Here is a 16,633-nt window from a genome sequence, read left to right on the forward strand (position 1 = left end):
TCCCGACGTGAAAGGCGCTCTATAAATGAAATCTTGTTGTTGTTGTTGGGTTACCAACCCACCCGCCAGGGAAATAGTTTCTCCTTGTTCACCCTATCGAATTCCCTCATAATTTTGAAAACTTCTATTAAGTCTCTTCTTAATCTTCTCTGCTCCAAGGAGAATAACCCCAGCTTCTCTAACCTCTCCTGATAATTGAAGTCCCTCATTCCTGGTACCGTCCTGGTAAATCTCCTTTGTACCCTCTCCAATGCCTTGATAGCCTTCCTAAAGTGGGTGCCCAGAACTGAATGCAGTACTCCAGCTGAGACCTAACTAGTGTTTTATAAAGGTTTATCATAACTTCCATACATTTGTATTCTATGCCCCTATATATAAAGCCTAGTATCCTGTATGTTTTTTTTAACAGCTTTACCTACCTCTCCTGCTACCTTCAAAGATTTACTTATATTGAACCCCAGGTCTCTCTGTTCCTTCATCCCCTTTAAGACTGTACCATCAGCTTATATTGTCTCTCCTCATTCTTCCTCCCAAAATGCGTCATTTCGCATTTCTCCACATTAAACTTCATCTGCCACCTGTCTGCCCATTGTACCAGTCTGTTGATGTCCATTTGCAGTTTGCTGCTGTCCTCCTCACTGTTTGCTACTTTTCTTAGCTTAGTATCATCTGCAAACTTGGAAATTGTAATCCCTATACCCAAGTCCAGGTCATTTATATAGATCAAAAGCAGCAGTGGTACCAATACTGACCCCTGGGGGACACCACTGCACATTTCCCTCCAATCAGAAAAACAACCGTTCACCACCAGTCTCTGCTTTCTGTCTCCCAGCCAGTTCTGTAGCCATGCTGCCATAGTCCTTTTAATACTGTGGGCTTCTATTTTGCTTACAAGTTTCTTATGTGGCACTTTATCAAACGACTTTTGAAAATCTGTATAAACTACATCAACTGCACTACCTTCATCCACTCTGTTATCTTCATTCACTCTGTTATTGTCTCTGTTACTTCATCAAAAAAGTTTATCAGGTTTGTAGGGCATGATTTGCCTTTAACAAGTCAGTGTTGGCTGTCCTTTATTAACCCATATTTTTCTAAGGGAAAATTTATTTTGTCCCGGATTATAGACTCTGGAAGTTTCCCCACTACTGACATTAGGCTGACTGGCCTGTAGTTCCTAGGTTTATCCTTCTGCCCCTTTTTGTGTAGGGGAGCAACATTTGCAGCCCTCCAGTCCTCTGGCACCACCGCGTGTCTAAGGAGGATTGAATTCACAGTAATTCTGTGAAGCACTTTGGGACATCCTCACAATGTTCTCCATGAAAGACGCTATATAAATAGAAATTGCTAATGTTAAACCTAATCTAACTTTGGGCTATTGCATAACTTGACAAACTAAAAGTCGCTGATCCTGTGCTATACTTTAAGGCAAACTGATAATACAATGCATATGAAATTGAATTGGAAAGATTAGTACCAAGTGTGCAGTAATGAACCTTTTAAGAGCAAATTAAAACAAACTAGTATCCCATAGATGTCCATTATTTTATATGTATTTTTCTTTGAATTCTAGTCTTTTGGAAAAGGTGGAAGCACCCAGCTAGGTCCGAAGTGTGGTGAAATGATGCCTCAGTGAAGTGGAGTGCTTACTGCTTGTCAAGTGTGCATTAAAGGTTAAACCTATGGTGATCTTTGTCTGTATCTCCAGGCACTTCATCAAAGTGACATAGTCCACTGTTTGGTAACCTGCAGTGTGATGGAGTTATTTGTCAGTAGTTGATCCTTTTTCTAAGCAACTATTGATTACCCTGCCAGAAGTATTTAACTTAACAATGATCAATGAAGGAATAACAAATAGAGAGGAAGTACAACATATCACTTGAAATATTTTCTAAGGAAAGAACAAATACGATTTCCAAACAGTGTTATACATGTTTGGAAATGTATGCATTGCCTGAAATGCCTATTGTTGTGTGCACTTGTATGTACAACATGTTCCTAATCTTTAATTCCATTTTGGAATGGTAAAATGTTGCATCAATACGGTGAATTGTAGGGATTTGCAGTCATTTGCTACCAAATATAGTATTAGTATGAAATACACTGGAGCCACACCCTTGGACCTGCCACAGGAGCAATGTAATTTACATCTAAACAACATAACATGGGGGATGCAAACTGGGATTGCTTCACCATTCTCATTTTTCAAGCTCTTGATATTCCCAAAGGACGAGCAACATTCTCAACAACCCAGGAACTTCAGCGTTTTTAACATTTGACCATATCTTTAATAACAGTAAAACATAAACAGACAATTTTGGGTTTGGGTTTTTCTGGCTCAATTGAAAGCAGTATAGAACAGTATATACCATGTTTCCTGCTCCATTTTGCTCTCCCGCTGCTCCTGAAGCCACTTTGTCTCTATCAGTACAAATGTAGCATATTTTTATAAATATACATGTTCAAATGGTGTGATTTGGTTGATTTAAAAAAACATTTAGTTTTTGGTTTCATATTTTGGTAAGCACACGGTTGCATATCATGGAGATTGTTGAAAAACGAATGTATGAAAATTGGGTGCAGTCTCAGTTCAGGAATTTCATTTCCAAAAGAAAAATGAATGGCTGATTTAAAAGTTTGCACCAAGATTAAGAATTTACACAAATGATTTCACAGACAGAAAATACAACCTGTCATAGTTTGTGTTCTGTCTGTAAAACAATGAGATATTGGTTTGATGTGAAAAATCTTCAGGAATTACACTTCTTTATAGATGTCTTCAACGTTCTTTTGAGTGGGTCCTTTGAACCAAGTATGACAACAAAGCTATTATTTCTCTTCCCAAACAAAAACTAAATACTAGTTAGCCTTTTCAATAAACTATTTGTTTTACATAAGTTGCTGAAAACAAATATATAAAATTAAATGTTTAAATGCAAAAGAAGGAATAGATTACTAAATTGACTAGTCAATTTACCACTGTGTGGTATTTAGTTGAATACCAAAGGAGATAATTACAGATGCTGTAGTTGCAGCTATGCAAGGAAAAAGCCTGATCTTAATCATTTTCAGATAATGTGTTTACTTCAAGGGTAGTCAGAGAATGTTGCTCGTCCTTTGGGAATATCATCTTGTGGTCGCTATTCAGCTATAGGCAGTAAAATGTGACACTGTTGTGGCAAACTGCCTGAAGTAGCAATGCCAAGAAGCAGTTGTCACAAATGTACTGTGATAGTTTAAGTATTAAAAAGTTATGATCATAAATCAATATGGAGTCATAGATTTAATGTTTTTGTTGTTGTCACTTTTCATACAACTGTTTATTGTCATGCTGACACTGTGTTGGTGGCCCATAGGAAAAAGGTGTTATTCAGTATAGAATCAAACTGAACTTTTAATGGAATCAACATACAGTACATTTTCCGCATTAAATTGATTCAGAAAGTGTGGTAACAATCCAGTTTTGATGACACTGATTTGAATTTGAGCCTGACTCTTAATGCCACATAAAGGAGATGATTTTTGAATTGAAACTATGCCAAATGCTCCAAATAAATCCATCTTTCCCGCAGCCTAGAATAAACAAACATGGCCCACTTGGAGCAGCCTCAAGGTTTTTAATATATTTAGAGTCCATCGCCGTCCCAGCTCTTTAATACATTTAGAAATCAACTGGCGTTCGGCCCCAGCATTTGGAACAAGTTTTTAGTTACATGTGGACATGGCCCTGCTCAGCACTCTATTAAAGCAATTTGGATTTGCATTACTTCCACAGGGGATAAAGCATTTAGGAGGATGTTTACGAGGATTTGTTTGAGTGGGGAAATAGTTGGCAGTGTCAAGGTGGAAATTCTGCATTTTTTAGGTTTTTGACCTTGAGATTAATATATTTATGAACATAGTGGAATACAGCAATATACAGGAAAAGATAATTGAGGCCCAATTAGCTGGTCCCAAAGTAAGAGTAAGAAGATAACCCGATCAATCTTATTTCTCATATTTAGTCGATTTCTTTGCCAAATAGCTGCCTCTTCAATCTGCTCACACAATCTTTACCGCCAGTCCAAGGACTGTTCATTTCACTGTTCACCATTCTCTGTGTAAATGAGTTGAATCTGAAGTATCAGTGGACTTTTGGGTAATGGCACAGTGGTTAAATTTACCATGGCATGGTACTGAATAATTACAACATGGGGCGGTCCGGATTTGAACCCTGGTTGATGTACTGAGTAAAGTGATTTAAGTTGGGATGCAGTGCTATTTGAAGATTGGTTATATTATCCTTGGACTAGGACAATGAAAATCATTTGGAATTTCCACATCAGATTTCTATCTAGCAAACATTTACCATGTGGATGTAGGATATCATGGAACTGCAGTATCGGGCTCAAGTGAAGACTTTCCTCCTCATCCATGTTCAAGAGGAGTCTGTTAGACACCGTCCAGGTTCACACATGAAAAATATTCACTTAGTAAAGAACTTTCCTTCTTCAGATAAAATGGGAAGAAATTGGGAAACAGCAAAATTTAAACAAATTGTTGAATCTACCATTAGATATCCACCATATAGGTGAAACTGTGGGTCCAGTGTTCATTTAATGATGGATTTGTGTTTCACAAGGAATCTGAATTGAGCTCTGAATTGAGTCTGGTATCGTTGCTGCCTGATTGAATTGACTGACATAAGCAATTATTGTATTTGCCCTTTGTTCTGAGCATTCCCACCCCAGATTTGACGTATCAGGCTGCCAGTAATATACTTGCTGAATAGAACTGGCTGAGTTTATAAATTGGTTTAACTCGTGTCACAATTGCTTTCAAATGTATTTTCATATTTCATGTCCACTTGATTTTATTAGGGTTTTTGCTTGTTTTTTTATGTTGGAGTAAGTAGAATGATAAAAGACTGTTGAGATTTAAAGAGGAGGAAAATGTTTCAAGTAGCACGTGTAGGCAGGTATATTTTGTAAATAAGAATTCCTTTAAATTTTCCAGTGTAGGTCAGGGTTGTATGTTAATGTTTTTAAATTTAAAGTCCTGTAATACATTCTGCTTCTTGAACTTTGCTACAGTGATTTTCAGATGAAAACTATTTCCCGTAAATTAATATTTATTTTCCAAATATTGCAATCCTCTCCTCTACTCGTTTCTCCTCTTTGGTATCCCTCACTCCTGCCGTCTGCCCACAGGTTTTCACCATTAGCTCAGAGCACTGGGTGGTTTCGCCTGCAGACATTTCAGTCCCTGCTGTAATGCAGCTGTTTGGTACCCGTCTGCAGGCTAGAATAAGGCAGAAGAACAGAAACAAATTGGCAGGACCATTCCTGCCCTGTGGAGGGGTACATCTTGTCAAAGGATTGCAGAATAGCATTGACGACACCACTTATAGGCTGCAGGAGGAAGCATGGCAGTGGGAGGTACTGGTGGTGGATTCAAAAGAACAAGAAGGATAAAAAAATTCCCAGATGAAAAATTAAATCATGGAGACCATTCTCATCAGTAGCCCAAAGGAATTGGCTTTGTCCCAAGGAGTCCCGCTGGGACTCTGTGCGTGTCTTTCTCTTCCCCACTTGTGGCTGAGAAGAAGAGCAGAATAGAAAAGGGTAACAACAACAACAAAATTACATTTGTATAGTGCCTTTCACGTCGGGAGGACGTCCCAACCCCAGGTTTACAGAATAGTTCTGCACAGTAACCGGATAAAATCTCTTTTCTCCATTCCTTCCTGTTTTTGTAAAATAGTTATATTTTATTGACTTGTTTTGTTCAAGCTGTTCAAACTTCAATTTGTTCCAAAATGCATACTGAAGTGAACTTTACTTAACTGACTTAATGGAAAAGCTTGCTTAGATTCCTCGTGAAGTTAGTGTGATCACAAATCATACTATTTGACATTCTTAATGACATTAAATCAATCTATTTTAGTTATGAATGGTCTATTGAATAAAGCCATGCTTGATGGAGAACAAGGCATTACAAAATTGTAGAGTTGCAGGTTCTGTGCTGAGTTAGCAGATCTTGGCTGAGCGCATCAGTTAGGGTGCAATAAATGGGCTCAGCACCTTTGTGTTAAGGAGCAAGGTTCGGAAAATCAGCCAAAATTCTAGTTCCTGATTGTGATCCGGAGACACCTGCTAAAAGGAGTGTTGTGATCGTGGTCATCAGTTGAGGACAGGTTAAAGCTCAGATAAGATGCCACCTGTGATTGAATAGCCGGCCTAACTCGTTACAAAAGGCCTCAGATGAATAATAGCCACTGTTCTTGCAAAGTTCACATCTGTATTGCATTTGCCAGATCCTTTATCCTCAGATGAAGGAGAAAAAGGATGGAGAAAGAAAATTGAAAGACGAAAACAGGCATTATTTTCAGAAATTAAAAACACTTGAGTAATAAGAGTGTTGTTTGATGTTTATATTCAGAATGTTTAACAGGTTTGTTGATTTGAAATTCTATAATAATAATAGTAATCCTTGCATTTTGACATGGCGCTTTATCACATCATTGAGATGTCTCAAATTTCCTTAAACTCTAGTACAGAACAATAATAATCTTGCATTTGATGTAGCGTCTTTTTACATCTTCGAGATGTTTCAAAGCGCTTCACAGAATATACTGTAAAATGTGGTGACTGTATACTTTATGGGTGAAATGTGGCAGCCAATTTAACTCTATAAGAATGCCTTATAGAATGGAATTATATCAAACTATGGCCGTAATATGTATTCAACTATGTAATGTGGCTGTTCAATTGGAAACATTACAAATTCTGAATAAAACTACACACAAAATCAGAGTAGATTTTTTAAATTATGAAATTGTTCAACAAATAAAATCATTCTTTGATTTTTCAGTGCGAGAAGCTGATACATGATTTGGAAGAAGAAAGACATTTGAGGCTGGAGACTGAGAAACGACTGCGTGAAGTTACGCTGGAATCTGATCATAGTAGATCTCAGATGCGAGTTTTCCAGGCACAGTTTGCCAGGTAGGAATTAGACACAAATAGAGAATCAATTCATTGCACACAGTACTCTGTCATAGGGGTATTTTAGTTGATTTTGTTGCGTCAATAGGTCTATTTATGTTGTCAACAGAAAAATGGGTTGGAACTAAAATCCAGGCACTGTTTGTCTGAGCTGAATTATTTGTGTTGAATCAGAATTGGTTTAACCAGACTTTAGCTTCATCATTGTTCTGGTGTCAATTTGTATGTAAATCTGTATAAATTAGAGTGGGTTTCCATCTGAATATTTTGACAACTTTTTCCATTGGTCCTTAAAAAAAATCACATTTTAAAATTCTTCTGTGTTAATTTACCTCTAATAATAACGCTTTATTTTAGGATTATTATTTAATTTAGAATGCAGAAATATTATTCTGTTTTACATTGGAAACTGTGTTATAAATTTGATTTCCAGTTGAGGCCTTCAAGATGAAATGTTGCTGCTGTTATGATACAAATTTGGTACAGAATGATGTGCTAGTATTGGCATAGATTCAGCACTAAGTTTGTTGTATGTTACTATCAATTCCAAAGTTAACAAATAACAACAAACAACAAATTGCATTTGTGTAGTACCTTTCATGTCGGGAGGACGTCCCAAGGTGCTGCTTAACACACTAAATAGCTTTGAGTGAAAATGCAACTCAGCAAATGGTGTGATATTGGTGCAGCACTGTCCTCACTCCAGTTTAGCAAACGGAAACAAAAAAAATCTCGAAAAATAATCCATATTAAGTTTGTATAAAAAAGTTTACGTACAGCTTTGCTGTCACAATTTCAAAATAAAAGATATTGAGTTGTTAGAGGGGGTGCACTGGGGTGTTACTAGATTCATTTGTGGAGTCCTGTAGCTCAGTGGTTAGAGCACTCACCTCGTAAGCGAGAGAGTTGGGTTCAATTCCCGGCTGGGCAAAACCTTGGGCAAGGTTCTTACTTCACATGCCTGATAATAATCACTCAAGAAAAAAAACAATAATAAATAAATCTACGACTGTTTCGCCCACAAATATTCAGTCGATTTGCTTTACAGTACATTCTCTGAAGCGCTTTGAGATGTCTAGAAGACGTGAAAAGCGCTATATCAAATGCAAGGATTATTATTATTTATTATTATTATTTACAGAACTTCAGGTCTGAACTTTGAACAAAGATAGGTCATCTTTGGCCTTTTCTTTATAAAGGAAGATGGGTGGGATTCACAATTGTGATGGGTTCAGATCAATACAATGCAAATATATATTTTTTCCCAATACGAATGAGAGCAAGTAGGAATTGCAGGAGCAAGATGTGCTTACACCCCACTCCTCTACCTGCATCCTTCACTCACCAGGCAGAACTCTCCTGCATGTACCACATCCCCTCTGTTCCAGCACGTTTTCAGCCACTGCGCCCCGAGACTCTGGAACTTTCTGCATCAATTCCTCTGCCTTTTCCCCCTCCTTGTCCATTTTCAGATCACACCTGAAGACCATCCTCTTCGACCATGTGTACGGTCACCTCCCCTCTCTCCCTGGCTCGGTGTCAAGTTCCGCTACTGTTAAGTGCTCTGAAATGCTACCCCCTCATAAAGGCCACTAAATAAAAGTTGTTGTTGTAATTCGTTTTCTTTGTTTGACTAAGGGATCTGGAGAACAGATGTGAGGAAATGGGATTTAAAGATCTCCTGTGGTCACAGGACTAGTTTCCACCTGTTCCTATTTAAAAGGATGATGGGTATATGGAACAAACAACCAGCACAGCTGGTGGAACAAGGAACTATAAAGGGTTTCAAAGATTTGGAGTTGTGAGACAATGCAATTGATGTCAAGTCATCTATGAGGGAGATGGATCTGTAAATTGTATGGACTAGTGGCCTACTCTTCCCTGTGGTTTTGATTCCCGGGCAGGGCGAAACCTTAGGCAAGTTTCCTTACTCCACACGCCTCTGTACACCTAGCAGTAAGTAGGAACCCGGTTGATGGTCGATTGGTGGATCACTTTTCCAAGGGTAATAATCCTTTCAAAAAAAAATAATAATTTGGTCACTCAATCCACAACTGTTTGTGGGACACTGCTGTGCGCAATTAGCTGCCGAGTTTCGCCCACAAAATGTACTGTAAATTCACTTTACAGTATATTCTGTGAAGTGCTTTGAGACGTCTCGAAGATATTATAAGTTGCTATATCAAATGCAAGGATAATTATATTATTAGATTACAGATACTATGTTTATTACTGGGATGTGCCCAATTTTCCTTTTGGGTTAATATGGGTGCATATTCAAATGGCATTAAGTTTGTGCAGCTAATGAGTGGTAGGTCAATGACAGTGATGCTCAATATTTCTTCAGGATGAAAAGCATCACTGTGCACAGAGGGCATGAACATAAGGTGAATCATTCATACTTGCATGCACTTCATGGTCCTGGTTTCAAAGGAAACGGGACCATTGCCACTTTGTATGAATATAAAGCTTGCCATCTGAATGAGGTGGCGTTTACTAAACTTGAATCAAAGTAATGCTCCGATGTTTCTCAAGTATAACAGCATTAACATTTTTATATATTCATTTTAAAAAAAACATCTTGTTTAGCCCTAAATTTAGTTCTGCCGTTTCCCTCAGTGAATATTGATACTTGATCAATCATCAGTCTGTGGGACTTCAAATTTTGGGACGATATTTTATCATGAAACAATATTGATCTATATAGCTGTAGGATTAATATTATTTCATGACAAAATATCGTCCCACAATTTGAAGTCCCAAGCATGTTTTCAAGCATATGTACATTAAGCAGTGAAGGACATTTATTTTCTCCTACCTTATCTTCGTGTTGCAGTATAATTGGGCATTTTGTTGTGTTTCCTTGTACCTGAAATCACTTCAAGCTGATATACTGTGCTGGATGCTCAGCTTTTTTTTGTAATTGTTTAGGCTGAAGGCATGAATTGCAAAGTGCATTCTGAGCCCGAATTGATTTGAATTGGATCATAATTTGACTGTTGAATATGGCAAAAATCCAAATATTTACCCAATTTGGGTTTATTCAAGAAACAAGTCATTCCACATGCACGGCAGGACCAGTTTGCATTCGCAATGGCTCATGTTTGATCCCCCTTTTTGTTATTTGTTTCACAATACATATGTTTGTCTCTAAGCTTAGCCAGACGGCAGTGACGGATAGACTTTATTTGCCTGCAGTTTGTGTTCCTCATTCAGTTCAATTCATAGTGATCTAGAGGTCTAAATATTTGTGGAACCTAATTTTGTGGTTGTCTCAAAGCGAATCTGACCCTGCTGTCTAATTTCTTGGCAAGGGTATTTGGCCTTGGTGTCTGACTGTCTGGATGCCTAGGGAGGTGTTCTCCCCTTGTGCTGGAGGAAATAATTTTTTTCTGTCTCTTGTGATTCACATTTAGGAAATCCAAATTGTGGCGTGAGGAAATGCAGTCTGATATTACAGGTCTGAATTAATGAGCCTGTTGTAAACTATATCTAATCACTCATTCTTTAGCTTTCCCCGGGAAGACCTTAAACTACTGTATCTGCTGCTGGGAAACACCCTCAAGCCTTTTTAGAATTATCACTGTTGCAATTGTAGAATATCATCCATCATGAGGATGGGAGGTTGACAAATGAGATGTGTTTTGATCCTTATTGAATTACATTAGCAATTTTCACTGCACTTGCATTTTGGCTTTGTGTTGGCTATATAGAACACTGCATTATTCATCATTGGCCATATAGAAATAAAATGCACACACACCTGTAGGGGTTAAAGTTTCGCTTCTGCCATCCCCCCACCATCAACTTTTGACTTGCTGTCAGCCTGGAGAGTAATCCTTACTGCTGTTTTTCTCTATTCTTATTTGCAGTCGTATGTTCTTGAGTATAGTGCAGAGAAATATTAATGGCCAGTGTCCACCAGAAGAGAAACTCATTAATCTATCTGATGCCCAGAGTTTGTGTTTGCTTTATTTTTCATTCTATTCAGCATTTAAATTCAGTAAGTCTGTGGGGTGTATCTGCATTGGTATACTTAATGTTTCTAAGAGTCAGGATTAACTTGAGATGGGGAGAGGGAAGAGTTAAGAACCAGCTAGATTTTGGAATGATAATGTAGTGTTACGTTTAAGGCCGTTGCTGTTAATAACTGAGTATTTAAAATGTTTATAAGTGAACCATGTGAAAATTCGCAACCAAATCCATGCAAATAAATAACTGCGCTGAAATAACCTTGTCTGTAATTAAGCTGTTTAATTCTGCAATACATTGTTTTAGGATTAAGGTACCAATTAGGTCATTACTCCAAATTGATCTGCTTACAATTAAATAAAATGGAAAGTGTGATAAAATGTTGAAATATGGTTTAAAAAGCCTACATGTGAGGCTTTTTTATCCTCTTTACCACTGTGTCTGGAAGTTTTGAATCATTTAGTGAATTTAATGCAAGAACATTTTAAACTGAGAGGATGAAAGGCAGGCAGACTAGCAACAATGTCTTCACTGCTGCAGCCATTTGTTTTCTTCTCTTGTGTCCATGAAATTGCCCTGCAGTATAAATGGAGCCGTTTCACAGAGGAGGTTGTCCCTCTGACAGCTGAGTCCCAGATCCTACTTCACTTCGTGATCTGAGTATAAAAAAGTGTTTTTAAAAAAAACCCTGCAATACCTTAATTTTCTGCTAGTAGATGCATCAAACGTGGAACGTAAATGCAATATTGTAGATGCTGATTGTTACAAGACATCATAAAAACATAGAATATTAAAAGCATGGAAATAGGTCATTGGTATTTGCGCTGGTGCTCCCTCACTGGAACAATCTATTCTAACCCTATTCCTGCTGCTCTTTTCCTTTGACCTTTAATACTTTACATCAAGTCTTTAACCAGTTCCCATTTAAACATTTGTTGAAGCCAAATTATGCACTTGGCTTCAACAAATATTTCAGATAGGGCATTCCACATTCTATCTACATTCTACACAAAAAAATGTTATCTAAGCTTCCTTTTTTATATTAAAAGAGAGCTTTTTCACATGCACCCCGTTGGCTATTGTAGCTCTTTTACATAGTTCCTCGTCACAATGCCTCGAACTGAATTGCTTGACTTCTTTTTCATTTCGCCAGCTGGGCTCTGGGTTTTCTCTGTAGATGAATGTAACTGTACTCAGAGAAATGAGGACCAATGAAGCAGATGAATAAGGAATGGCAGCTAGATTCCCCTCCATATCACCCCCCCACCACCCCTCATCCTGTTGGAAATTGAATCAAGCTGGGAAACAGGAGATCAAGCAGAACTCTATCAGCACATGCAACTAAGCATTTTTAATGTTTTTAAAGGCTCTTTTATATGGTCTTCTAAACTTTCGGAATTGACCCAAAGTCTACCCTAGAAGTTTTAAGGAACAATATTTGAAGTGGTAACATAACTGATTTGCACCATCTTTGTTTATGCTGCAATTTGATTTCCTGTCAAATCCATTTCTTCAAGGTGATTTTGGCAAGAGATCCCTAATATGATTTCCTCAAGTTTACGATTTACAATTGCGGTGTAAGAAATGTTATGTGAGGTCCTGAAGCGTATTGGTTAGAACACTCGCCTCGCAAACGAGAGGACCCGAGTTTAATTCCTGGGCTGGGCGAAACCTTAGGCAAGTTTCCTTACTCTGCATGCCACTGTTTACCTAGCAGTTATTATACTACGGTTGTTAGTCAATTGCAGATCGCTTTCCAAGGGTAACAATCGCTTCAAAAAAACAATAACAATAATAATTTGGTCACTCAATCCACTACTGTTTGTGGGACACTGCTGTGCGCAATTGACTGCCGTGTACTAGCAAAATACACAGTCAATTCACTTTACAGTATATACTTTGAAGAACTTTGAGGCGTTTCAACAATGTGATAAGATGCTGCATCAAATGCCAGGATTCTTATTATTTTAATTATATTGTTGCGTGCATAATATAGGGTACTGATTACAAAGGTTACAAGTAAATTGATGCAGTTATTTATTCTTCCGGGAAAATGTGTAGACCGTATAAAATTGTTGTCGACATAGCAAATGAAATTCTGAGATGCATCTTTAAGCACACTGGCCTACAAGTTGAATGAACCTATTCTAATCATATGAGGACATCACTAATAAATTTGGGAAATTGTGCAGTTTGGGTGCCTTACCTTCAAAAGGATGAACCTTGGATGGGAAGTGTTTAGAGAAATTAATGCTTTTGGGAATCAGGGAGCTTAAGTTATGAAGGAAGATTTGAAGTGCTTAAGTTACTTTTACTGAGGAAAAGGAAATCAAGTGGGGACATGATCCAGAGGACATAGAACAGAAGTTCTAAATCTTCAATATCAATGAAAAGTGACATAAGGTGATTGAAAAGACTGCAGTTAAAATAAACTTACATTTCTTTGATCCCTTTAATCCAGTACATGTAACTATTTTTATGTGCTTGTCTAAATTCTCACATTCTTCGGTTTCTTCGAGGAATGTTGAAGATACAAGAGTCATATGTTACACAGCTGCAGACTGCTCTTTTATTTCAGAAATCTGTCCAGCATGTGGTGCAACACTCAGACCCACAAATTCTTCTACACCTTTAGTGCAATGCCTAGATCTGAATATTTTGCTTGAGCAGATTTAATTATATTAGTGTGGGAAACACTGTAATTAACAGGAGCAAAAGCGTTTGGTAAGCACAAAAAAGTTTCTCTTTCAGGCTTATGTGTCGAATTTACAATATATTCTGTGAAGCGCTTTCAGACGTCTCGAAGATGTGATAAGGCAAGGATTATTATTAATACCGAAGGATATTTTCATTTTCCATTTGTTTTCTTAACTTGTTACTTGTTTTGCTCATGCAAGAGAAATGGAGCTATGTTAAGACTGTCACAAATTGATCTATGATTTGGATATATTCTTGCTGTAATCAACTGTATTGGCTGAGTTCTGAGCCCTGAGGTAGCGTTAGCATGGGCACTGAAGTACTGTGCATCACAATGCCTTGGGCAGTGCTTTAGTTAAAGCGCTCTGAGACGCCATCCGGCGTGGAGGGCGCTATATAAATCCAAGTTGTTGCTGTTGTAGTTATTCTATTTGTCGGTGTGAAGTGTTGCTGAAAATTTCAAGCAGCTGATTTTGAACGACTTCCTATATGTTGTCAATAAACCAATGTGCTGGAATTTTAAAGTGCCAATGGGAAAAAAGTGGGTTTGCACAAATATGCAGCCAGTCACTACACTTACCTAACCAAGCAAAGTATGGCCAAATGTGGAATATTTTACAAAGTTTTATTTTGCTCGGACATGTACTATTTTTCCTTGGGCACCTCAGCATTAGCCCACTGACCCATATCTTGCTTAATTAGATTAGGTTGACATATTCTTGCCTTCCACTTCGTCACAGCTTCCAGTTACGACATTTGCAGGATTTAAAACTGAAGAATTCTCTGTAGCGATTGTTTTTGTTACTCGTCTTGGGATGTGGATGAAGCTTTCAGGGCCATCATTGATTGCTCACCCTTGACTGATAACTATGATGCCTGCTTGTGTTGCTTCTGATATCTCATGCTTGTTGGAAGGCTATTCCGACTACAATGATTTACAAACTTGATACCAGATGTTAGAGAGACCCTGACTCCCATCTCTGCTAATGAACACACCACTAACTCTAAGTCAATTGTAGATCAGGAAATGGAGTGTGATCATGCAGTGTTCGTGAGGACATTCCAGAAATGATCCACCAGCTGAGCAGCATTCTCCAGGAAGATAGTACCTGAATGCTCCAGGCCTCACACACTTCCTCCAGTGTTAGTCTCAAGCCAGCTCAACCGTTGGGTAATCAGCTGAATGCTATCTGACACCAGTTCCAAGTAAATGACTCAGCCTCTTAATGATTTATTATGCCATATTATCACCATTTGAATTTTAGAAATTAATTTTGCTTTTACCATTTCTCTTTCACCTCCTTTCCAAAAGGTATTGATAAGATGCTGTTCTTCAGGGTACACCCTCTGATAGTTGAACCAGTAGCCATTTCTGTCCGGAAAACAAGTGTCAGCAAACTGTGACTATCTGTACAACCAAACCTTACTCAATCATCTACGTATGTGCACTTTTTAGTAGGCGTCACCAGATAGCAAATAGGAGTGGGAACCCTGGTAGGTATGTCGCCTCCGTAACCCATGGCATTAACATCAATTCTTGTGTCCTAACTGCTGCTGTAACCAAGATCAGGTAAATCAACACAGATCACACATTCAGCCTCCTGATTTGGATGGTTTAGTGCTATGCCAGGCAGATTCTTTACTCACTAAGCCATTGGGGAACATCTTAGAGCTGATGTTTTAATGCAGAAATGCATAGACATCATTTTCACTAAGCCATAAGTATGTGAGTTAGTGACATTCCTGTCATAGTTACATTAATTACAGCCAGCATCCAGCAGTCCTCATTGTTTGAATTCTAAACATTTTTCCAACCAAAAAGAAAGTACTGCAGCCTGCAAATTTTCCTTAGAAGATTCTGAGGCTATGATTAGTTCGTGGTTAGTCTTTTTATAACTTCTGAATCATTTTTGAATTTGGTCAAAAAATATCAGTATATAATGAGTAATAACATGTATTTTGGCACAGAAGACAAACCATTCTGTTGGTTACATTGTTTTGTAAAAACAATTTTCTTTCCTTGTGTCCTTTCATAATATGATCTTGTGCTTTAATGGCAGATCAAGCTCCGAAATAGACACTTCAATGGCACGGTTGTTTGTTTAATAAAGTTGTTAATCCAGATTGTTTTTAATCCGACCAAAGGCAACATGTGCTACTTGACTGTGAAGGTGCCAGAAATTTGAACGGACCTTTCTTTATTTATCAAGCAACATGAACAAATGACTGAAGGATTGATGTAGGTATCAGTTTCTGTGTTGGAACGTAATTAACATAATCAGGTTGGCACATGGTATTGGACTTTCATTCCTTTCTACCTCATACAAGGGTGGCCTTGACCTTTATGTTTCTTGCAGAGAAAAAAAATCCAAGTTTGCCCAAAGCCAGTTTGACTGTCTCTGTGGCACTGACAATGTGGAACACATTACTGCTCGCTCTCCCTTGCCCTTTACTTCTTTGAGTTTCCTCATCATCACTTGATATTGTATGCTTTCTGCCCATTGCTTTATCTCCTATTAAATTAGATTATCCAGCCATTCACTGAAAGTGTGTAGAATTTATGGAATGTAACCAAGCCCAAAAGCACGTATTTTGATAAGAAATGTAATATAAACATTTTCTAACTTGAAACAATCTTAGATATTTTACTATGTTTGTAAACATTATTACAGACTAGATTTTGTGAAACAATCAATACAACAAATGGAATATTCTCATCATGTACAATAATCTCCTCTCCCAATCAGTGTGTGTTCCTGTCAGAAAATCAGACGACAAGCATGGTTTTAAATCACATTGGAGGCATTGGGTTTTTCAAACTACTGTATTCAGATTACATTATTTGGAATCCTAGCAGTAAAGTGTAACAAAGGAGGTTTAATATCCGAACGGAATGGCATCATTTGGCAGCAATAACACGGGAACTCAGAAACCAAAAGATGAGATTGCGCAGAGGGAGCATGGGATTTAAATGAATA

The 16,633-nt window shown here is 37.9% G+C and overlaps 1 protein-coding gene across 1 annotated transcript in view; it reads left to right on the forward strand.

Moving 5' to 3' along the window:
- Window positions 1–16,633, forward strand: part of nckap5l (NCK-associated protein 5-like) — a 291,964-nt gene that overhangs the window by 130,196 nt on the left and 145,135 nt on the right. The window contains exon 5 of the mRNA XM_007896185.2: window positions 6,853–6,986. Within this exon, the coding sequence (XP_007894376.2) occupies window positions 6,853–6,986 (134 nt within the window). The remainder of the gene's footprint in view (window positions 1–6,852; window positions 6,987–16,633) is intronic.

Source organism: Callorhinchus milii, unplaced genomic scaffold (genome assembly GCF_018977255.1).
Source record: "Callorhinchus milii isolate IMCB2004 unplaced genomic scaffold, IMCB_Cmil_1.0 Scaffold6, whole genome shotgun sequence".
In the NCBI taxonomy this organism is placed as follows: Eukaryota; Metazoa; Chordata; class Chondrichthyes; order Chimaeriformes; family Callorhinchidae; genus Callorhinchus; species Callorhinchus milii.